Source organism: Macrotis lagotis, chromosome 1, assembly GCF_037893015.1.
Source record: "Macrotis lagotis isolate mMagLag1 chromosome 1, bilby.v1.9.chrom.fasta, whole genome shotgun sequence".
Lineage (NCBI taxonomy): Eukaryota > Metazoa > Chordata > Mammalia > Peramelemorphia > Peramelidae > Macrotis > Macrotis lagotis.
The window spans coordinates 128,720,022-128,746,076 of record NC_133658.1 but is presented as its reverse complement, the minus strand read 5'-3'; the positions used below and the strand labels follow the sequence as shown (position 1 = coordinate 128,746,076).

At 34.7% G+C, this 26,055-nt stretch overlaps 1 protein-coding gene across 2 annotated transcripts in view; it reads left to right on the top strand.

The window, feature by feature from the left end:
• The window catches only part of ANTXR1 (ANTXR cell adhesion molecule 1), a 303,869-nt gene that overhangs the window by 111,986 nt on the left and 165,828 nt on the right, over nt 1-26,055 (top strand). For both annotated transcript variants that reach the window (XM_074207912.1, XM_074207920.1), the window contains exons 11-12: nt 7,098-7,167; nt 9,445-9,523. In XM_074207912.1, the coding sequence (XP_074064013.1) occupies nt 7,098-7,167; nt 9,445-9,523 (149 nt within the window). The remainder of the gene's footprint in view (nt 1-7,097; nt 7,168-9,444; nt 9,524-26,055) is intronic.

The window sequence follows — 26,055 nt, the reverse complement described above, 5'->3', positions numbered from 1 at the left end:
TAATATGGAACCTTGGGCAAATTGCTTAATCTTGTTTTGTTCTTTGTTTCACTCATTTATAGATTAAACATAACACCTCCTCTACCCACTCTATGGCATTGTTATAATGTATCAAATAAAAAAACAACTTTTGACCCAAAATATTTGAAGAAATGCAATTTTTTGCAATTATAAATTCCTGTTGCTTGGCAAGAAAACAACGTTTTAATATTAGAACATATTTGGAACTTACTGTTGAGTCTTTCTAATATCCTCTTCTTCCTATCAGGATGGAAGGCTTTCAGATATGGTTTCACAAAAGGACTGTTAATTGTGTAAGGTACAGTTTTGCTAAGTATAGAAAGGATCTACCCTCCAATGAGGATTCCCTTACACTTTATTAATATAGAAACTTCCAGTGTGAAAACTCTTTCTACAAATACAATTTGTCAATTCCATCTAGAATATACTTTTAGAGTGTTTAGGGCACTGAGAGGATTAGTGGCTTGCCCATAATCATTCAGCTCGTTTGAGTCAAAGGCAGCACTTAGGCTTACATTTTCCTGATTTAAAGGTTGGTATTTCTCTAGTATGCCACCTAGTCAGAAAGCAAGACTGGCAAAAAATAAAATGCACAAACTTTTGTCTCACTTAGTCTGAGTTTACTTATTGTAAAATGAAGGTGTTGGATGCCATGATCCTTAAAGTTTGAATATAATTTTTATTTTTCTATTTAGTGCTATATTTTCAGTCAGGTTGAGTTCTGGGTTATATGGAAAAATAGCTAAAGTATCCTCTAAGTCATGATTACTCTCAGCTGCTTGATCCTTGGTCTCCTCATTGGAGCATCCCTAGCCATCACCCACAGGGAAACTCATGCTCTAGACCTTACTCATCTTCCCAAAGAAACGTGTTTGCTGACTTCAATGGATTTTCTGAATGTTTTAAAAATAGATTTTTTTGAGCTGTGATGTTAATTCCTGACAATGACATATATCTTAATTTACCTTTTAATTACTGCCTTCAGTGCTATCTCATAAAGGAGAAGTAGAGATTATAAAAGCTTAAGCTATAACAATGATACTGATATTTTGAACCTGGTCAACAAATAAGGACTAAAATTTAAAGACCTGTTCTTATGAGACAAAGACAACAAATATCTCTTCTTCCTGTCTCATAAAATTGGTAGTTCTAGTGGTCAAGAAGAAGGTCACTCAGAGTTACATCACAAAATGTTCTTGTATCCAGGTTTGCAATTTGCTACTGAGCTTTGCATCATTTGCACCAAACTGTTCAACATCATTAGGGAAGAGAAGAGCCAATTCAATGAGAAACTGGTGTAAATGTAGAATCCTGTTGCCTACTACCAGGAGGTTGAGGAGGATGGAGGATGAGAAGTAAGAACAGATGATGAATTATAAGCTGAATCTGGAATGCAGTTTCTTTGTCACATTTTCTTGTGCATTAAAGTCTTAACCTGGATCTTTCAATGGGCATTCAATTATTCCTACAAACTAGAATATAATTAGCCTACCTAGGCCTCCTTAAGGCCTTAGTTAAAACTTATCCTGGTGTTGCAAAAGCAACTAGTCATTTACAAAACAGCCTTAACTATTCCCTTCTCTTTTATGCTTGTGCCAAGCTCTTCCAATCACTATGCCAACAATTAGTTCAAAGCAAAGGCATTTAATGAAATGGCTTAGGAAGAAAAATAGTAATTAAACATTTTCAGATAAACTAAGGGCTCTCACTTTGAAATATACACACATCAGTGGGAAGAGAGACCAAATGTTGGAGAGACTACAGGTGCCTCGTCACCTCTAGTCCACTGCTGTGTTTTGGTGATACCACTGTATTGCTCCTGTTGAACCAGCTCCCCTCTCCACACAATATTCCAGAAAAGTTTTTGTTGTTCAGTCATTTTGGTTGTGTCTGGCCCTCCCTAACCCCATTTGGGGTGTTCTTGGCAAAGATACTGGAATGGTTTATGATGAAAACTGCCCTTCCCTCTCTGCAAATGCTATTGAAAACAGAAGCAAAGAAATATGATTTGATAGAAATCTAGCTGTGATTCACATTTGATAGAGAAGAAAACTAGATTTGTTTATTAGAAAGATTTAAAACCTAGTTTCTTCATTTTTTCCATACTATTAAGCTTTCTCCACTGTTGGAACCCTCCTCTAATCCACCAAAAGCCTGGAGAGCAACTTGTTTTTGAACACCATGTCAATTAAACAAATATAGTCAAAATTAGAAGGCTCCAAGTGCCTGTTTATTGAGAAGCAGTCTAGCAGAGTTTCAGAGCTTAAAAAATTTAAAACATCACTAAGACTTTTAGGACAATCTGTATATGTGTCTCTGTATGGTTTTAAAATACTTGACAACCTTGACAATCCACATTTTTAAACTTATTCTGCATTAGTTCCCTCAATACACTATACTCTACCCAAATTCGTGCTGTTCAGTCTTTTCAGTCATGTAGGACTTTTCCTGACACCATCTGAAGTTTTCTTGACAAAGACGCAGGAGTGGTTTGCCATTTCCTTCTCCAGCTCACTTTACAGATGAGGAAACTGAGGTAAAGAAGGTTAAAAGACTTACCCAATGTCACACAGTTAGTGTCTGAGAACAGATTTGAGCTCAGGAAGAGAAGTCTTCAGATTCAGCACTCTTCTAATTATAAATTATATTACTATGTGACATGTCAGGTGTAATGTATGTAATATAAAAATATAAATGATGGGATCTCATATGATTTTTACAATAGCCCTATGAATTAGGGACTGGAGATATGATTGCCACAATTTTAAAAATGAAGAAACAGGTTCCAAGAAATTAAGTGACTTGCACCTAGCCTTAAAGATGGCTGTCAAATTTGGTACCTCACCATTTCATTTCTTATACTCTTTCCATCATAAAATTCTGCCACTCAAAGACACATCCTTAACCACTAGGCTCAAAGCTAGCTCCTAAATTTAAATGCAAAAATGCAAAATACTTATATAGTATTTATATGTATTATATATATGTATATAATATTGGCATAATACTTATGTGTAAAAATATTTCTATAATACCAAGAAAACTAGGCTTCAGACTCTAAGAGAAAAAGTAAATGAGAATATTTTTCATACCTAGAATAGACTCTTCCTTGCTCCTAATGCAATGCAAATAGATATACAAACTTTGGTAGGACAGATATGTCAGTTTTGGTTGTTTTCAAGTCTTTTAGAAAGTTTGCCAAATAAATGGTAAAAATTTCTCACCCCTTTCCTTTTGACCATAAGCCAATATTTATATCAAGAATGAGGTTTGAAAATATTTGGGTTATTGTAATTTCTCCATAAAAGGGGGAAAATCCATTACTATTATTATTTAAATTAGGCAAGAAATCATTGGCCAGTATCAATGGCCAGAAATCAAGCTAATCTTCTACATTGAATGTCTCCTACTTTAACAATTTTGAAACAGATAGTTTAAGTAAAATATAGACTTGGAAAATCACAATTTACAGTTTATAAGTTCTAGAACTGAGCTCTAGATAACTATCTAATGGTAGATTTTAGAGACTGATTTTCCTTCTTTGCAATAGGAAAAGGAAAAAATTGAACATTTCCAAAGTTCCTTCCAGTTTTAAATTTTTTTCTGAGTCTATGGAGACTTATCAGATAAATCTCCCACCACTTCTACTCCACTCACAAACTCCTCTTCTGCAGTCAGTTTCCAGTCATACCAAAATGTACTGTAGTGTTAGGGACTGTTGTGTATGGGAGCATTGTAAATTATCTTCACCTGGTATCCTTGAGCACCAGAGTCTTATTTTACGAAGTGCCACGGGAGTGGGACTGGATTAGAGACTGAAAAGGTATTTAAGCACTAGTGTTCTGGTAAATAGAAACCTTGGTATATAGGGAGAAACTTGTCTTGAGCCCCTCCAATGTTCTCCTGGGAGAAATTGAGGGAGTCTAGAAGGGGATTCAAGATAAGAGTCCGGAAAGGGACTCAAAATTGTAGTTAATCAAAAAGATCCAAGAGTAGGAGCCAAGAGACTTAGTGACTGATGCAGTCAGTCAATAAACATGTGACAGGCCAGTGCTATGTGTTAGCACCAGGAGGACTAATTCTCCTACTAGTAGCTAAATATCCATGGGCAAATTAGTAAATTTCTCTGTGCCTTATTATTCCTCTTTGTAAAATGAAGGGTTGGAACCCCCTATAAGTTCTAAGATCCTTTTATGCTGTGTGTACCAGTCAATCTATTCTATACTATCCAACCTTTTCCTCTTTCATTGGAAACTTCTTCATCATAACTCCTATTTTTCATTTTAAGTCAATTTTTAATAGATATCTTGTTTTTACAGTTTCCAATGTATTCCTTTATACAGTTTCCCACTGTATTCCTTTAAAATAAAAATCAGAATAATCCACAAACCTACATAGTAATAATAATAATAATAATAATATGAATAATGATGATGATGATGATGATAACAACCAACTTTTATGTAGTAGCTACTGTATTTCAGGAATAGAGCTAAATTTTGGTCAATGTTATCTTATTTGATCCTCACAACTGTTCTGGAGGAAACTGAAGCAAATAGAGGTTAAGTGACTTGTCTAAAGTTACACAGATGGTGTTTCTGATGTCAGATTTGAATGTGCCTTCCTAATTCCAGGTCTGGTTCTTTAATCACTAGGCTCTCTCTATCTCCATAAAATCCAAGAGCTGATTGTTTTTTGTGAGAAGGTGAGGAGAAGGAAAAATAGCATCGTTTAAATGCCTAACAAACCAACTAGGTAGCAGATGATGTCTTTTGGTACTGTTCTTTTATCCCAATTTATTGTTCCAAGAAGGAATCAGATGACTGAAGTTATTGGAAAGCAAATGCTCGCTTGTGTGCAGCACACACACACACACACACACACACACACACACACACACACACACAAACACACGAGTCTCTCATTTTTGTGGTGAAATGAATGCTTGTTCTAAAGCAAACAATTCTTCTTTCCAAAGGGGAGAGGTCAGTTTGGAACTCTTGTGTGATTTTGGGAGCTATGATCCCAATAAATTACCCATATAGACAAATATTTCCATTGGTAGGGAATTGAAAATCATCTTTAAAAAATATTACAAGAGTAATTTCCTATGTTTTTTCCCCTTGAAACATTTGAATCTCAGTTGCTGATCCATGTCAACAACAGAAAGAGATAAAGAGCTAAGAAAGTTAATGAGAGGGATCCTTAACCAGATAATTTAAATCTAGAGCTTATATAGTTCAATCTCAAAGTTTTACAAATGAAGAAACCAAAACCGAGATGTTGAGGGGACACTCAATCCAATCCAATCCAACTTAATACAATTCTTATTTACAGGCAGGTCAAGCTGGAATTTGAGCAGAGATCCTCTGACCATAAATTCATGATTCTTATCTGTTTCTTTTGTTGTGGGAGGTTTACTGCAACTCTATGAAATGGTCCATGAGTGTGAACTTTAACTTGGTCATTCTCCTGTATCTCTTTGCCTGTGGTCAGCCATCATCATATCTTGGGATGATTTCACTTATTGCTGACCCACTGTGAAATTAGCCAAAAGTATATAGGCACCTCCCTGCAGTGAGCTGAATCCCTGAACTGTTATCTTCCCATGTATGACTAGTCCATGATAACAGTGACCCAGGTCTGACTCTTAGCTCTGACACTATTTTTTGGTTTATTTTTTTGTGGGGGTATGGGGTTAAGTGACTTGCCCAAGCTCACACAGCTAGTATGTACCAAGTGCTGGAGGTTCTGAACTCAAATTTGAACTCAGATCTTCCTGACTCTAGAGCTGGTGTTCTATCCACTGTGCCATCTAGCTGCTCTTGCTCTGCCACTTTTTACCCATGTGGCCTTGGAGAATTGTTTTTTCCTTCTCTGGGTACCTGTTTTCTCACCTGTAAATGAAGAGATTGAACTACATAGTCTCTATATGGAAGAGAATTTATGTCTACAGTCTTTTATTTGAGATGGTCTATGTCCTAAAGTCCCTCTTCAGTTTGATATTCAGTTTTCAAAGGTCCCTTACAACTTTGCTTTTTCATGTTCTGCCATCTAATGTTCTTACTTGGTCAAATCCTCTATGCCAGGGATAAGAAAAGGCATTTGAGTTCATATGTTGAATATGGACCAACTAAGTAGTAATTCTTCATTCCAGATACAAATATTTCCTTTCTTTGTGAAAATAAGGATTCTCATTTTGCTATCTCTTTTCAATCTCACCCATAGGATAGTAGTACCTAAATTTGTTAGCCTAATATTTAAAACCCTCCACAATTTGACCCTAAGCTAACTTTCTAAATGATCTCCTGCTGTTCTTCTAAATAAACTATCCCTTCCACTCAAAAACAAGCAACAAAACAACTAGACAAATAAAAAAGCATACACATTTTGTATTCCCACTTTTCTCATGCAATTGCCCTGACCTGGAATGCCAACTCAAATCCCAGTTCATTTATCTTCTCAGTGAACTTAATCATGAAAATTCTCTCTCCTTCTTCTGAATATCATGAAACTAATTTGGTTCAAGACAGTGTAATGTAATTATTTTTATTATTATTAATTTTATTTTTATTTACCTTGTTTTTCATAAAAATAACCATAAGCTTCTTGAAGACAAATGTGAGATCTTATATGTCCCACAGAAGCTAATGCAATCTTTGTCCATACTAGTCACTCAGTCTAGTCACTTTTTGTCTTTACAGCTATAGAATTTTAGAGGTAGAAGGAACCTTAGTAATTATTTAGTCTAGTCTTTAGTTACAGATGAGGAAACTGAGGATCAGAGAGAGAAAATTTCTTACTCTAGGCCTCTCAGTGAATTACTGGCAGATTCAGGTCAAGAATTCAAGTCTTCTGACTCTCATAACATTTTTTCCTTGATTACATTCAGGTAGACAAGCATAGTTTTTATGAGGAAACCCAGTTTGGACCTGGTAGTTTTTACTTGCCAGGAGCTGAACATAATAACTCTCACATGAAAATTATTGGGATATTCTTTGTCACTTTGAGAGATAAGGAACATGAAATTCCCTTTTCACCTTTTTTCCCAACTACTTCTAATCTTCTTTTTCTAGACAAGAAGCCTTTCACTGTGGAAGATACTTACTTGCTCTGTCCAGCCCCCATCTTAGAAGAAGTTGGCATGTAAGTTTTAAAGAATGTTCATCAGCTTGAAATGGAATAATTCTATTACTAGTCAAGGGGACAGAGTGGGGGGAGCTTTCATATTCTTATCTGTCACAAAGCTGAATTTATTAATGTCGGTCACTTTTCATGGTAAATCATTGGCTTGAATCCATAAAGTAATAACATAACTATGATACATAATGCTGAATGTTCCTATAAAGGTGTATACTTCTTGACTTTCAAATGCAAAGACAGATTTGGAGCCCAGATTATAGGTGTGGTTTTGTTTCAATGCATACTAATGAGAAGGTGCTCAAAAGCTCAACCCAGAGAAAAGAAACCCAATGAACTTTAAAAAGAACAGTATAGATATATATGACTGGGTCCAGAAAATAAATTTAGACAAAGGCATTTAGAGCTGGAAGGGGCCTTTGAGACAGATCATTTAAGCCAACCCCCCTGTCTTACAGATGACAAATCTGAAACCCAGAAAGTCTAAATGACTTGCCAAAGATCACATGGTTAGTGTGTAACAGACCCAGGAGCCCAACTCCCAGGCCAGAGCTTTTGCCACTCTATTTTGCCTTCACACAAAACAAAAATGATCTCACTATTAAAAAGTTATATACTAATGACTAAAAAAACTGGTTTATGTTCCTTGCACAAAAAATAGTAAATTCATGAATCTGCCCTGTACTTATTCTTTTTTGATTCTATTTTGTTTGTATTGTAAGAATCTCTGATTATCAACATCAGCACCTGAAAACATTGCTTGAGCCAAGATCCTTACTACAGAATGAATAACATGTGAAATTCAAATACTTTTGGAAATTCAAACACATCCTTTGTCATTCAAGGGTACTTATAGGTTTAGTAGTAGTAGTACTAGTAGTAGTAGTAGTAGTAGTAGCAGTAGTAGTAGTAGTAGTAGTAGTAGTAGTAGTAGTCGTCATAATGATAATAACAATATACTAACAATAACAATAGCTAGCAATTAATTATTCAAGATTTGCAAAGTGCTTTATAATTTATCATTTCATTTTATCCACACAACATTTATGAGTGATAGTGTATTGTTATATACATTTTACACATGAGAAAACTAATTTACAATTAGTAAATGTCTGAGACCAAATTTGAACTCAAGACTTTCTGATGCTTGGTCCAGCTCTTTATCCACTATACCAAGTAGCCATCTACTTAGAGCAAATTATTGGCAACAAAAGTATTAATAAGATTATTTATCTATGAAAGGGGGAAGTGGGCCTTGAACTATATGACCCTTAATGTCCCTTCCAACTCTAGTCTTCTACTACTTCATTCCCAGCTAATAAATTGACTGGATGTCCTTTCATACTAGAAATATTAACTAGTGTTTGATCTTTTTAATGTGTACTTACACAATGCAAAAGCAAACTTCTTTAACTCACGCATTAGAAAATGGTTGTTGGCCTAAAATAAGCAAAAGGAGGTGAAAGACAAAATTGACCAATTTATTCCTGCATATCCTCTTCGGAAGTTGAGGTCCTTTTAAATAACTTGTCAGGACAACTAAATGGTTCAGAGGATAGAGCACCAGCCCTGGAGTTAGGAGTACCTGAGTTTAAATCTAACCTCTGACACATAATAATTACCTAGCTGTGTGGCCTCGGGCAAGTCACTTAACCCCATAGCCTTGGAAAAAAGGCAAAAAAATAGATAAAATAAAAAAATTAAATGAAAATTTTTTAGTTTTTTTTTTTTTTTTTTTGCAAAGCAAACGGGGTTCAGTGCTTGCCCAAGGCCACAAGGCTAGGTAATTATTAAGTGTCTGAGACCGGATTTGAACCCAGGTACTCCTGACTCCAGGGCTGGTGCTTTATCCACTACGCTACCTAGCTGCCCCCCTAAAAATTTTTTAAAAAGCATTGAACATATATTAAAAAGGTCTATTTAAAAAAATAAGTAGTATGTCTGACTTCTGGAAAATGAATAAAATAGCTTTTCCCTGCTAGTCTCTCGAGAATCAATTATTTGTGTGCCAACTGCATGATGGTGATAGGATCACGTTTAGAGTTTGATTAAGTTTAACAAGAGAATCAAAGAATGCTAGAGATGGATAAGTGATTTTAGAAATAACCTTATCTAATTCCCCAAATTTACAAAAAAGGAGATTGAAACCAAATGATTTTTGCCACACTGTCCTAGCTAGCTTAATTGAAGAATGGAAATTGGAATGCAGGTTTCCTTAATCCTATTCAAAGTCTTTCCCGTGTATTGTGAAAAGTATCTCTGAATGTTCTATTTTCATTGCAGGAAAGCTGCACTCCAGGTCAGCATGAATGATGGCCTTACTTTCATCTCAAGCTTTGTTATCATCACTACTACACAATGTGTAAGTCTCACAGTTTTTTATTTACTTGTCTAACAAAGTGTGATCACCATTATAACCAACATTGCAAAAACACATATCTTCACATGTCTTAGAATAATACAAAACAATCTTAATTTATAGTTCATGTCTTCACAGAATTGAAAATCTACATCACTAAGAAAATATAGGCTATATTGGAAAAAGCCCAGGATTTAGAATCAGTGATTGATACCCTAATCTTGTTACTCACTACCTACCTGGCCTTCATTCACTTAACTTTGTTGGGTTTTAGTTTTTTCATGTATAACATATATATGTGTGTATATGTATATGTACTGGACTAATTTGTGGTTTTGATAATACTTGGCCATCTGCCTCCACTTCCCCCCCAGACTTCTGTTGGTTCTCCAGGAAATTTCAATATGGTTACCACTGCCACACCATCCTTCCATCAACTTTTTTTTTGTTGTTTTGGGTTTTTTGTTTTTTTAGATTTTTCAAGGCAATGGGGTTCAGTGCTTGCCCAAGACCACACAGCTAGGTAATTATTAAGTGTCTGAGACCGGATTTGAACCCAGGTACTCCTGACTCTAGGGCTGGTGCTCAATCTACTGAGCCACCTAGCCACCCCCTTCCATCAACTTTTTAAAAAAATCATTATAATTTTAATATTCCTATTACAAACAATTCAATATCTAAATAGCAATGATTTTTTTAAAGCATCAATCAATTGTATAATCAGACCTTATAAGATTTTCCCCCAATAATCAAATATCAAGCAAGATGGCACTTATGTCCAATCCTTTCCATCATATTCTATGTCCCTCAGTTTCCAGAATTCACCCTTGAGTGATTGCCTTTTTCCATTTTCCCATTACTTTGTCCTTGACTGGTTGTATAAAATTTGGAAAGATGATTTCAGGATTGCTACTGCTTAAAAAGGATTTTAACAGGTTATTGCAAATAGTTTGCAATCAAACTAAACTACTAGCTACTTCCCAAATAGCTTTTCCTTGCTAGTGACCCAAGAAGCAAATATTGCCATCAATCATGTCTGTCTCTCCAGGACCCCATTTAGGGTTTCCTTGTCAAAGATGCTGGAATGGCTTGCCCTTTCCTTCTCCAGCTACTTTTACAGTCGAGGAAACTGAGGCAAACAAGGTTAGATGACTTGCACTGGGCCTCACAGCTAGTAAATGTGCAAGGACAGATTTGAACTCAGAAAGATGAATCTTCTAATTCCGGGCCTGGCATGCTATCGACTTCACTGCCTAGCTGCCAAATGATATCAATATAATGCACCAACTGAGTGATAGCCATAGGACCATTTCTAGAGTTTTGACCAAGTATAGCAAGACAGTCATCAGAGATGGCCAGATGACTTTAGAAATAATATTCCCCCCTATTTTGACCTCCTTTCTCCCTCCTACATGTATTTACAATTGTCCTCTGCACCTTTTCATTCTTGCCTTTGGAAATCACTCTTTTCATGGACGAGGTTAGGTACCATCTTGTCCATGAAACCCCCTGAAAACCCTCATGCAAAGTAGCATCTTTTTCTGAAATATCTTTTTTTTTCTGTCATTCTGTTATTTATTTACTTATGAATTTCCTTCAGGATTAGTATGGTATCATATTTTGTTATTTGATCTCTTAGGTCATACATAGTTCCTTGATACTAATAAATGTTTACTGAACTGAAAAGATATTTTAAATAATATTTTATTTTTTCCAATTATTTGTTAAGAAGTTTTTGGCATTTTTTCCAATTGATAATTTTTCTTATTTTTCTAATTACATGTTATGAAAGTTTTTCAATACTCATATACATATATCTGCATATTTACAAGTTACATAATTTCCTTCCATCCTTCCTTCCCACACCACTCTCCTCAGTGGCAAACACTCAGGTGAATATCATACATACACATTTGTGTTTAACATGTTAACAGATTAGTTATTTTCTATATGAGCAATTAGGACAAAAGGAAAAGAAAGAAAACCTTGAGACAGGAAGGTACAACGTAAGAGAAATTTTTAAAAAGTGAATATAATGTTCATTCAGAGTCTGTAGAGTTTTGTTCTTTGGGCTTTTTTTGGGGGGGGTTCCTTGTTTTCATTTGTTTTTCTTCATCTGGATGTGGATAGCATTGTCCACAACAGGTCTCCCAGGATTGTTCTAGCTCTCTGAGCTGCTGAGAAGAGCTGCATCCATCAAAGTTGATCAAATCACAATGTTGTTATTAATGTGCACAATGTTCTTTTGGTAATGCTCTCTTTGCTCAGCATCAGATCCTGTAATTCATTCAAAGATTCTTTAGAATCTGACCATTCATGGCTTTTTGAAAAACGTTTTTTATTTTAAGGCAATGGGGTTAAGTGACTTTTCCAAAGTCACACAGCTAGGCAATTATTAAGTGTTTGATACTGGATTTGAACTCAGGTCCTCCTGACTCCAGGGCCAGTGTTCTATCCACTGCTCCACCTAGCTGCCCCCATTCATGGTTTCTTATAGAACAATAGTACACCATAACATGCATCTACCATACTTGTTCAATCATTCCCCAATTTATGTGCATTCCCTCAATTTCCAATTCTTTTCCACTAGAAAAAGTCTGCTATGAATATTTTAAAACATGTAGAACTTTTCCTATTTTGTGTTATTTCTTCTGGATATAGGTCTAGAAAGGTTATGATCAGTTTTATTGCACTTTGGTCATAATTCCATATTGCTCTCCAGAATGGTTGGATCAGTTCACAACTCCAACAATAATGTATCAGGATCCCAATCCTCCCACAACCTCTCCAACAATGAGAATTTTCCCCTTTTTGTCATCTTAACCAATATGATAGATGTGAGATAGTAGCTCATAGTTGTTTTAATTCCCTTTTTCTAATTAGTAATGATTTGGAGCATTTTTCCTATGATCATATATAACTTTAATTTCTTCATTTGAAAATTACCTGTTCATATCCTTTGACTATATAACAATTGGGTAATGACTTGTAACCTTATAAATTGATTCAATTCTCTATATATTTTATAAATGAGATCATCAGAACCCTAGTTGTGAAAATTGTTCCCCAACTTTCTGTTTTCCTTCTAATCTTGGCAACACTAGTTCTTTTAATGCAAAAACTTTTAATTTAATATAGTCAAAATCATTTTCTTTTTCCCCCACAAATATCTCCCCTTTCCACAGATCTGACAATTTCTTGATCTGTTAATCGATCTATAGTATTGCCCTTTATGTCTAAATCTTGTACCCATTTTGACATTTTGATATAAGGCGTGAGATGTGAGTCTGTGCCTAGTTTTTGCTCTACTATTTTTGTCAGATAGAAAGTTCTTTCCCAGAAGCTAATGTCTTTGGGTTGACAAATAGTAGATTGCTATAGTCATTTGCTACTGTTTCCTTTGTACCTATCCTAGTCCATTCCTCTATTTCTTAACTAGTATGAGGTAGATGACTGTCCCTTTATGTTTTAGATCTAGTACAACTAGGCCACCTTCCTTTACATTTTTTTCTTGGTTCATTTGATATTCTTATCCTTTTTGTTGCTCCAGATTAATTTTGTTACTATTTTTTCCAGCTCTGTAAAATAGTTATTTGGTAGTTTGATTGGTTTGGCACTGAATAAATAATTTGATTAGAATTGTCATTTTTATTATATTAACTTGACCTAACCATAAGCAATTGATATTTTTTAATTGTTTAGATCTGACTTTGTATGAAGAGTGTTTTGTAATTGTGTTCCTACAGTTTTTGAGTTTGTCTCAGGAGATAGATTCCCAAGTATTTTATATGGCCTACAGTTTCTTTAAATGGAATTTCTGCTATCTCTTGCCCTTGGGTTTTTTTATGTTCAGAATTAAATGCTGATGATTTATATGGGCTTATTTTATATCCTACTACTTGGCTGAATTTATTGTTTCAAGTTTTTCAGATGATTTTCTTAGGTTCTCTATGATCATCTACAAAGAGTGAAAGTTTTGCTTCCTCATTGCCAACTCTAATTCCTTCAAGTTCTTTTTCTTCTCTTATTGTTAAAGCTAAGATTTCCAATACTATATTGAATAAAATAGTGATAATGGGCATCCGTGTTTTACCCCTAATCTTATTGGAAATGCTCTTATTTATCCCCTTTACATATATTTGTTGGTTTTAGATAGATACTGCTTATTATTTTAAGGAAAAATCCATTTATTCCTTTACTATTTAGCATTTAAATAGGAATAGACTTGTATTTTGTCAAAGATTTTTTCAGCATATATTGAAATAATCATATATTTTCTGTTGGTTTTATTATTGATTGTTCAATTATGTTAAGTGTTTTACTAATATTGAACTATCCTTGCCCACCTGTATAAATCCTATCTGATCATGATGGATTTATTCCCAATAAGAACTAACTATGGCTTTTTTTGCTAAATTTGCTAAAATTTGCTAAATTTTTATTTTTATTTCATATTTATTTATTTGATTTAAGATTTTTGCATCAATGTTCATTAAGAGGATTGGTCTGTAACTTTGTTTTGGTTCTTCCTGGTTTAGTTATCTGCACAATATTGGTCATAAAAAGGAATTTGACAGAACTGCTCCTCCTTTTTAAAATAGTTTTTGTAGCATTGCAATTAATTGTTCCTTAAATGTTTGGGTAGAATTCACTTGTAAATCCATCTGGAACCAGAGAATTTTTCTTAGGAAGATGATTGATGGTTTCTTCAATTTCTTTTTCTGAAATGGGATGATCTAAACATTTATTTCCTCTTCTGCTAATCTGGGAAGTTTGTACTTCTGTACAGGTTATCAAATTTATTGGCTTACAGTTGAGCAAAATAGCCCTGAATTATCTCTTTAATTTCCTATGTATTGATGGTGAGTTTACTCTTTTCATTTTTGATACTAGTAATTTAGTTTTCTTTTTTAATCAAATTAACTAAAGATTTATTTGTTTTATTGTTTTTTATAAAACCAATTCATTTTATTAGATCAATGGTTTACTTTTCAATTTTATTAATAAATCTCTCCTTTGATTTTCAGAATTTCAAATTTGATATTTAATTGGGGATCTTTAATAGTTGTGTATCCAATTCATTGATCTCCTCTTTCTCTATTTTTTCATATAAGCATATAGAAATATAAAATTTTCCCTAAAAATTGCTTTGGCTTCATCCTATAAATTTTGGCATGATGTCTTATTGTTATAATTTTCTTGGATAAAATGATGTTTTTTATGATTTATTGTTTGATCCACTTGTTCTTTAAAATTAAGTTTAGTTCCCAGATAATTTTTGGTTTATCTTTCCATGGCCCTTTATTACATGTAACTTTTATTGTATCTGAAAATCATGCATTTATTATTTCTACATTTCTGCATTTGATTATAAGGTTTTTATATTCTAGTACATGGTAAATTTTGACATATGTTGTTCAATTTTGTTTTTTGAAGAGTTGCATTCCTTTTTCCAGTTAATTTTACTTTTAAGGTAATATATTTCTTTGATAAATTTTTCATAGTTTTTCTGCAAGGCTCTCATTTCTTTTTTCCATTTTTCTTCTTCCCTCTTCTTTGGTTTTTAAAATGTTTTTTGAACTCTTCTATGAGGTTTTGGATTTATGTCTAATTCAGACACTCCTTAGAGACTTCCCATGTAGGTAATTTGTTACAGTTTTCTTCTTCTGAGGTGGCATTTTTATCATGGCTATCTGCATAGTAGTTTTCAATGGGTAAGTGCTCTTTTCAATTTTTTTTGGCTCATTTGATTGAACTCTGCTCCTGAGGTATAGCAAGGATAGACCCAAGCTAAAAAGCTAGAACTGAGGTCTGATCTGGCTTATCATTGGCCAAGATGTTGCCTATGCACAGATTTGTTTCCTACTTTATGTCCAGGCTCCTGCCTATGCAGTCCTTTGTTTCTAACCCATTCCTGTCTTTTGCCCCAGTGTACCCAGGGTTCAAAGTTTGCCTGGGATTGGGGCCTTCCCTGCTGGCTTGCTTTCTAGCTGCTGGGACCTCTGCTATTGTCTAGCTGCCAGGACCTGGACCACACCATGACTAAAAACCTCTCTCTGACTTTAACTGCTCTCTTGCCTAGCTGGATTTTACTTCCCCTCCCCCCAATAGATAGGCCTTCATTGAAGATCTTCCAGTGATGTCTACAGTTGAAAATTTGCTTTGATATTTTCTTTTTTTGGTGAGATCTGTACCTTTAATGTCTAGGTAGAGTCTTCAATTAGCATTGTGTAGCAAAAAGTCACTCTGCTATCTTGGCTCCCGGCTCCTCTATCAAGTAAATTCCATTTTTGACATTAAAAAAAGTTTTGAATTCTAAATCTCTCCTTCTCTCCCTCCTTCCTCTCATGAACCTGAGACAGTAAGCAATCCAATATAGGTTTTATATGTGTTTTAAAACAATTTCTACATTACTCATATTGTACAAGAAGATAAACAAAAAAAGAAAGTGAAAAATAGTATCCTTCTGATATTTTTTAAATAAAAAAAGATCTACAGCTATTTCCTTTCATCAGATAATTCCTCCCTATGCATCAACTACCTCAGATATTTGCTAGCTCATTTAACCTCTCTCAGCCTCTGTTTACACATATGTAAAATGAGAAAGAAAAAAATGAATTCATCTGTCTGGGATTACTAGAGAGCACCACAAGGGAATCCTGACCTAGAATGAACATTACTCATCTGCTGTTAACATTAAAATCTCAGACATTGCCCCTGAAGGCTACTTATTCCTCGGAGAATACATTCTTCAGTGAAGACAAACCATACTGCCAAATTGTTAGCACACTACTAACACAGAATCTCTGATTTCAGAGGGACCTCGAAGGTGCTCTAGCCACCCTTTCTCAATATAAGCCTTCTATACAATATCATCAAACTGTCCCCTGCATATTTTTCCAAATGCATTTCCTATTAATAGCTTTCATATATTCTATTTTTCAGCCAAATGATCAACTTTCTCTTCATAATAGTTGTCATGCCATCTCCTATCTGTTTTTGCATTTATAGGTTATCCCCTAGAACCTGTCATGCACTTCTTTCTCTCTTCCACCTTTTAGAGTCCCTGACTTCCTTCAAGTATCAATCCAGATGCCTCTTCCTACCTTTCCTCATCTTCCTGTAATAAATGAGTACTCATTTGAAATTATTCTATATTTATCTGTGAAATGTGATGTCACATCCTCATCATTCATGTCTTCCTGCCCCAAAATGAAAGTTCATTGTGATCAAGGACTGTTTCACTTTTATCTTAATCTTATATCTGGATTAGTGTTTTACACAGAGTAAATGCTTAATAGGTATTCATATCTTTGAATTAGATCCTGATTTCTTGAGATTACATGTGATAGAGTCAGACCAGAGATCCAGGTAAAGAACTCTAGGAAAAAGATTTAGGAAAAAAATAAAGGAAATAAGACTTTCAATTCTAAATCCTATGCTTTTTTGAACTAGGTTGGAATTCTAGTTTTAGATTTACACATCTATACATACAGATATGTATATATATATATATATATATATATATATATATACTTCTGTATATATACAAATACACACATGTATAATATACATCACTATATCTACCATGTGACCCAGGCAACTAATTTCATTTTTCTGAGTCTAAGTTTCCTCAAATATAAAATAGGAATAAAAATAAATGCAATACCTACTCCCAAAATAAAGTGATGCTCAAATGCAATGCTTTGTATCTTGTATTTCAAATAGATTTTATGCATTTTAATGCACTATATAAATGTTATTTTTATTTTCATCATTATTCCTTAAAAATAAACTAAAAGGCAAAGGTAATCTGGGTTTATGTTAAAGGCTTGTAGAAGTCTTAGGACATATAGTATGTACAATTTCAAAAACCTGAGCTCTGTATGGAATGGATACATTATGAGTCCATGAAGTTGTTTAAATATATCAAGACACTTCTGGAAAATAAATTCTGCCAACCTGCAGGAAATAATTAAAATGCCTCTAGTCCAAAAATTCAGCCCCAGATTCCTTCCAGCTTTTGGCTCCACCAGTCTCAGAACTGAATTTCTCATTAGGTCTAGACTCAGGAAAGAAAGTTTGAGTGGAACCCATGGCACCACAACCAAAGTGTGACTCTGTAAATGTGAATTCTGGGGCACTTTTTCCCTTTAGGACAAGATACACAGATCTCTCTCCTGAGTTCCACCACTTAATGACACTTTCCCAAAGCACCCCAGTCCAGTAAGATCTGTTTAAATGTAATTTATTATTTTTTATTTTAAGATTACCCTTTGATAGCTCTATGATGCTCTCAACTCTGCCCCTTTGATAGATCTATGATATTATATTGCAGATTTTCTTTTTTTGAAATTTGTATTTATTTGAGGCAATGGGGTTAAGTGACTTGCCCAAGGTCACACGGCTAAGCAATTATTAAGTTTCTGAAGTCTGATTTGAACTCTGGTCCTCCTGACTCCAGGGCTGCTACTCTATCATACATTGTGTCTCTGAGCTGCCCTTAGATATTATTTTAAGTAATGCAATCAGAACTCATTCATGCCTGCCTATCTTATACATCTCTCACTTATATTCTCCTATAAATTCACAATTCAATTCAATAAACACTTTTTGCGTACCTGCTATGTATCAGATATTATCATAGGTGCTAAAGATACAATGATTAATGATCCATAGAACATCCACCTCATCTTCTAGGAAATCTTTTAGATACCTTAATGCTATATGGATTGATTACAAAGGGAGACAAGAAGTTATCCCTACTTAAAACTTGCAAAAGAAGCCAGAGTACTCAGGTCTCCTGTATCCTGATGCATTTTCTCTTTTAATCACACCATTCTATAATTCTTCACTTAGAACTCAGCATTTTTTTGTTGCTATGAAATATCATATTATGACTTTACATTTATTTGGTATGCATTTGTACACCTGTGCCCTCAGCTGCCAGGATCTTGCAAGAACAGATGTTGCTTTTGCCAGAAGCAAAAATACCATTTAATTTGATTGGAAAGAGATTTTTCCAACCAAGATTCCTATAGGACTGGAAAACTCTTTTGAACTACAAGGAAATAGAAAGCATTCCAAATTCAAGATTCTCTCTAACCCACACATAGCATTATCATCTTATCATCTTAAGCCTTACACACTCAATTAGCTAATCTCATCCTTGACTGCCATTTATACATATTTTAACACTAATAGCTTTTACTTATACAGTACTTTTAAGATTACAGAATATTTTCCTTGCAACCATATGGAGCAGGTAGTGAAATTATTGTTATCATCACTTTAAAGCTAAGGAGTTTAAAGCACAACAGAGTCTAAAAACTGAATACTTAAGTTCATTCAGCTGTAGAGTCAGTATTCTATCAATTTCAGTATAAACAATGTTCCTAGTTTATGTATAAAGATTAAGACTTATCACAGCCTTATTCCCTAGGGAATATATTCTATTGTTCAAAATTCTTTATCCAGTGTTCATTTATTTTTGTTTTTTGAATTCCTATTTCTAATTCAGTTTCATAGAAATGGCAATTCTCCCCACTCTAATTACCACATGAGTAAATTTTTATATAGATTTCAGAGTATATAACATAGTTTGAAGGAAATCATATGATGTTTTGATATTGTAGTATATGCAAGCAGACAGTTTCTGATCCACAGCAAGGGAAGAGGAAATGACAAGAAGTAGCTGGTGGCTAGAAATTGGATTTCTAGGGAAGCCCTTACATATATAGTTGTTTTGAATAAAGTACCTTGCAAAGTTTAAAGGGCTAAGGGAAGTGGAATGATATAGTGGAAAGACCAGTGGATCCAGAGTCTCAGATTCAAGTTTTAAATTCTAACTCTTCTAACTATTACTCATATGATCTTAGATAAGTCATTTTCTCACAGGACATAGCTACATATTTAACAAAACGTGGCAAGATAGAATGAAATCAAGTGCCAATTTTTATTACATAAACTATAGATGCTATTTTAAAGAGTTGGGGAAGACTTTATGGAGATCATGAATTTTGGTTGGGGTCTAAAAAAGAATGAGTACATAGAAATTTAATTTAATTCACAGAAAATAATAGAAGAGGGATCAGTAGGAAATGTAAGCAAGCATGGCAGTTTTAAAAATAGCATAATGGGGGCAAGTAGGTGGCAAAGTAGACAGAACACTGGCCCTGGAGTCCAGAAGACCTGAGTTCAAATCCTGAATCAGACACTTAACAATTGCCTAGATGTGTGACTTTAGGCAAGTCACTTAACCCCACTGCTTTGCAAAAAATAAAAATAAAAAATAGTATACAAAATTTTTGGTATACTATAAAGGAGAAGCAAATGGTGTGTTGATCAGATTGGCAGCTACATTAGTGATCTTCTCTTTCTGGAATTGACCATCTTGTTTGTATTTGTTAAGTTTAGAATATGAAATTTCAGAAAGGTAATGAGGTCTGCTTTGGACATGTGAGATTTGAGATGCCTACAGGATATCCAGTTTGAAATATCCTTATAGGCATTGAACATGATTAAGACAAGATTAAGGTCAGATGGATTGAGGAATACATCTGCACAGAGATAATTGAATCCCTGGAACCTAACAGAAAATAAAAAATTTAGAGAGAATAGAGGCACCAGGACAGAGACTTGAGATACAACTATAAATAACGAATTCTGTTTATATTGAAAGAGATGCTTACATGTGATGTAGCTCAAATTGTTCAGTGAGGAGTATGTCGCATTGGACTGTAACTCAAGAAAGAGAATATATAAATGTTCTATTATATATGTAATATAAGATATATGGCTGAATTTATAGGGCTAGGAGACATCTTGATAGATTTGGTAGGTGAAGCCATAGGAGCTGACCAAGGAGAATGTAATTTAGAAGAGAATGAAATACCTGCAGTTTGAAAGGAATTCTAATGGGTGGTAAGGATACAAAGGCAAAAAAAAGTTGTCTTTGATTATATTTAAGTTGCTACCAGCATGTCTGAATGAACATGCCAAATCAATATTTAGAAATGACAACTAAAAAGTGTGGAGTGTGGTATGATTGATAGAAAGCTTGACTAGAAGCCAGGAAGACCTGGGACCAATGTATCAAGTTGGTTAAGCACTGCTTCCAAGAGAAGACCAAATTAAGCCAATTTGACAAATTGATCATCTTTGACTCCTGGAATTTTCCCTGGCAGGAGTCAAAATTGTACCTAAAGTCTGAGGCAAAACTGAACTGAGTACATAATTTTTTTCTTATAAATAAAAATTTATAAATTTTTAAAACTATTAAGGACCTTTGGAAAAACATAGGTCTGTGTCCTCATTTTAAAGATGAAGTATTCTTTTCTCCCTCAGCTGCCTCATTTAAGGAGGATCAAGTTTTACTGATTCTGACCCCCATAATGTCTCTTTCATATCACCTTTCTACTGTGACTATTCCAAACTTTGTCTTCTCTCCTCCAATTTCTCATGGTATCATTCTTTCTATCCTCTCACCTGAAGACCAAATCTCACATTTTACCGAGAAAATGGAGACCATTTGCCATGAAGTCCCCCTTCTCACCTTCTCCTCTCTCTCACACTCCCTTGAAATTATCCTCCTCAATTTACAGTCTCTGAAGAGGTGACCTTTGTCTAAAACGGAATTGGCCATCTAGGTTGGTGTTTGTTAAGTCAGCCAGTTTCATATGCTTTGGGGTTTAATTATACATTACTTCCCTCTCAAGTCGGAGCTTCTATATCTGCTTTTTGTATTGGAGAATGTTCTCCTTCCTCACCTCTGCTTATTGAATTCCCTGGTCTCATTGAACTTTCAATTAAAGCTTCATTTTAAAATGCAACTTACTTCATTATGTTTAAAAATTTATGTACTGAAGAGAATACCTACTTTAGCTTTAAGTGAGACTAATTGACTTCTGTGGTCTCATCAGATTCTGACATTTTAACCTCTTCAAGGGAGAGGGGCAGCTAGATGGTGCAGTGAATGGAGCATGGGATCGATCTAGAGACAGTTCATATCTGGATTCAGGCACTTACTAGCTGTGTGGCCCTGGGCAAGTCACTTAACCCTGTTTGCCTCAGTTTCTACATCAGTAATATGAGCTGGAGAAGGAAAAGGCAAACTACTCCAGTATCTTTGCCAAGAAAGCCCTATATCAGATCACAAAGAGTCAGACATGACTGAAACAACTAAAAATAACAAAACAAAGCATCTCCAAAGAGTTGTGGCCCATGAGATGACTCAGTATATCTAAACTGAAGGTTCCTCCTGTGAAGAAAGAAAAGAAATGTGACAAAGGTTAGGAACAAGAAGCTGAAACGACAGGCTTGCCTTTTTTATATTTCCCACAAAAGTCAGACCTAAAGCAAACAGTGGAAAGTTTCAGTGTTTCTAGCAACAAGTTTTATTTAAGTGCTGGTAGAGAGGGAGTGCCAGCCAGACCCAGTTTCACAGAACTTCTGTATGGAAAAGAGAAGAGAGGGACACCTGAAGCATCAAAATGCCAGCAGATGGCTGTTGGCACACACAAGGATATAGGCCATTCAGCTTATTCTCTCTCTCTCTCTCTCTCTCTCTCTCTCTCTCTCTCTCTCTCTCTCTCTCTCTCTCTCTCCACTCCAGATGAAATTCTGATGGTTTAATGATTTGCCGACCAGCCTGTACCTCATACATTAGCTATTTTGTTTCTATTAAATGTATTCTCCTTTTAGAAGCAGAGCTAAACCCATGGCCCAGGGTTGGGCTGAAAGAAGCTTCTGCCAAAAATCATGCCTTCTACTAACAGGAGTGAAACATTTACAGTAAACTCAGAACTTGTGACAATTCAGATGGGGCTAGGGCTACAGTTACCTCCCTCAATATTTATAAAAAGGAGTTGCTAAGCATATGGGTAATGGAAACAAGATGAGAAGGAGTATGTTTAAACTATATAATGTTAATAGGTAACATTTTCATGGAACTTCAAAGTTTATGATGAGGGGCAGCTGCAGATACAGGAAGACTTGAGTTCCAGTTTTATTCCTGGATACATATATGTGTCCCTGGACAAGTCTCTTAAACTTTCAGCACTTTATGCTTAGGAGGTCAGCAAAGCACAAACCACAATCTATAGTTTTTAGGCTCACCTTTAGAGGAATTTTGTTGATCCCTGCATTAGACAACTCTCTAAATATATATATATATATATATATATATATATATATATATATATATACATATATATATATATATATATATACCTTTATTGCAAGATTAGCCACAATTATTCCACTAGCATGCCTCTAATCTTGTTCCTTGACCACATCAAGAATTCCATTCTGTTTATCCCTCAGTTCTTTCTGAGATCATTATCCTATAATGACTATACTCTCCTCTCTTACTATTCATGACCTCTTGGTGAACCAGTTTAACTCTACTAATAGGTATCATCTAGTCTAGAATTTTTTTCCTTCTTATTCTATCACTGATCATGCCTTAGCAAATTAAAACTCTGTATTACTCATTCCCACCATCTGTATCCTTTAGGTCTTCTACTGAACAAAGCTAGAAAAAAAATCACAAAACCACATTGATTGACTCCACTAAAAATTTGTTAGCTAATCTCAATGAAACCTCACTGCATTACTTTAGCAATTACATTAGCAATACCTTAATGCTTCACCAATTCAATTTACTCTCTTACTCATTGCTATGACTATTTCAAATATTTTCATCTTTTCTGAAACTCTTCTTCTTACAACCTATATTAGGTCCTCAGTATCTTAGCTAAGGACATTGTCTCATTCTAAGAAAGAAAGAAAGAAAGAAAGAAAGAAAGAAAGAAAGAAAGAAAGAAAGAAAGAAAGGAAGGAAGGAAGGAAGGAAGGAAGGAAGGAAGAAAGAAAGAAAGAAAGAAAGAAAGAAAATGAAGGAAGGAGGGAAGAAAAAAGGAATGAAGGAGAGAAGAAAGGAAAGAAAATTAAGACCATTCACCAAGAGCTTCATCTCCTTTTCCCTTCTTGATCTCATGTCATTCAGACACTCTCCCCTACTACTTCTCCCTTCATTCCCCCATCTCACTTAGATAAGTGGGCCCTCTGGCCAAGGCAAACCCCTCTGCATGCATCTTTGATTCAATTTCCTCATATCCTTTCCAGAAAATTACCCCCACCATCATCACCACTGTCTCTAATATTAGTTCTCTTCTTATATACTGGCAAAGTCTGCCCCAAATAAGCCAAAGTTTCCATCTTTTTGTTATCTGGTTTCTCTCCTTCTCTTCATGGTTAAATTTCTTGAAGTAAGTCCATTGCTTACAACTGCTTTCTCTCCTCTTAAGTCTTTTCAGAAATCTCTGCATTCTGTTTCTGGCCTCATTGCTTAATCAAAACTTCTCTCTCCAAAGTCACCAAAGATCTGATAATTCTTAAATCTACTTATCCAACCCTTACCTTTCTGTTTACTATCAAGCTGAAATCTCCAACTGCTTTTCACATATCTTGACCTGGATTTCCAGTAGACACATTAAATTCATTATGTCCAAAATTGAACACATTTTCTCCCCTAAATCTTGCCCTCCTCCAATCTTTCCTATTTCTATCAAAAATCCCAACATTCACCTAGTTTCCAGAGATTCACAACCTATGTGTCTTCAGTTCCTCACACACTCTCCTTCATACCCTACTTCCAATCTCATGCCAAGACCTATACATTTGACCTTTTACATCTCTTGATTATACCTCTCTTTTGAAATTGCTAGCACCTTGGTTCAGGCTCTCATTACCTCATGTCTGGATTATTGAAATAGCCTCCTGGTTAGTTAGTTTGTCACTTCCTTATTCTAAATAAGTATAAAATATTATTTTCTACCTAAACAGTGAAATTATTCAAGATTACATAGAAGATAAAATAAACAAAAGTTCTTTGTTTAGGAAACATCTGTTCATTAGCAAGACACAAGACATCAAATAAGGTGGAATATGCTTAACAAAGTTGTTTGCCACTGTCATGGCAGAGATTCATTGTAGTTTTTAAGTTAAAGAGGAATATGAAATAGATAATAAGGTCTTTAGATGTTCTGTTTGCGAATGACATTGTGCTTGGTTGCCTCAAGCCCTGGAACACTGGAGAAGCTCTTGGAAGAGATCCATAACCACTTAAAAGAGTTTGATTTGACTATATACATAGGGAATTAGTACATACATTTAGATGAACAACCTATAAAACTAATTCATCAAAGTTTTAGACAACAAGAAAACTGCACATCCAGTTTGTTCTGGAATTAAATAGAAGAGTTAACTAAATTACTTCTGGAAAATTGCAAAACTTTGTTAATGACCATAACATTTCTTTCAGAAAACAAAGGACCATTTTTTTAAATTAAAATTTACTTTAATGAAAATTCATTTTATCTTTTATTTCCCATCTCCTCAGCTCTACACCGAGAAAGAAAAAAATAAAAATTCCCTTGCTTCACACATGTATGTTCAAACAAAAAAAAATTCCCTCATTGACCTTGTCAAGAAAAAGTCTCACTCTGTGGTTAGTTACTGCATTAATCAAGTGATCCTAAGTCTTTCAATGTTATTTGCTTTTTTAAAATATTGTTATTATAAATGTTGTTCACTTCACTCTATTGTCATGTTTCTCTAAAAACAACTATTTCTATTCTAGAATATTTTCTATCATGTTAATATACCATTACTTGTTCAGTCACTCACTGATTGATGGGTACCTCATCAGTTTCTAATTCTTTGTCAGGGTAAGTAGATAGATAGATAGATAGATAGATATCCCTATATATACATAAGAATTGTTTGTCCTTTCTTCTGAAAAAGGACCATGACATCAGGGAAGGTGATGCCATATTGAATTTAAGTGAAGGAGAGTTGTGCAAAGTCACCACCCTCACTCCTCCACAGTCTTCTGGGTCTAGTGGCAGGATAAGAACTCACTCAAAGGTCTAAGTCAATACTTTCAGGAGATGTTAGGAACTGAAATAAGATAGTGGAGAGAAATGGGGTGGGAAAAAGTGATTAGTTAAGGTTTAGGTAAACCTCAGACTATGAACCTGGGTGTTTAGGAATGAACCTGGGTGTTTAGGAAAAATGATGTATCTTGATGGTAATAGGGATGTTTACAGAGAATTGAGTTTTGGGAGAAAGAAGACTGATTAATTTTGATTTCGGCAGGTATATTTTGAGATGTCTAGTATCTAGTCTGAAATTTCCATGGGACTCAAACTCAGGAGACATTTAAGGATCATCTGGATATACAGATGTGAGAATAATTTACATAGAAATAATGATGCTCTAAGTAATGAAAGCACTAAATGAGTGCAGAGAAAAGATTAGGGCACTGTATATATGTGTATATACAGTATATACCCATATTCAATGGGTCTGACATTAATGAAGATCCATGAAAGGAGGATGTAAAAGAACAGTAGGATAGTGAGAAGGAGATCCTAGAGAGGGAAGAGAAACAAAAACCCAGAGAGAAGTCACTACACAGGAAGAGAAGATGGATAGACCACAATAAAGAGAGGTCAAGAGAGAAGGTGATT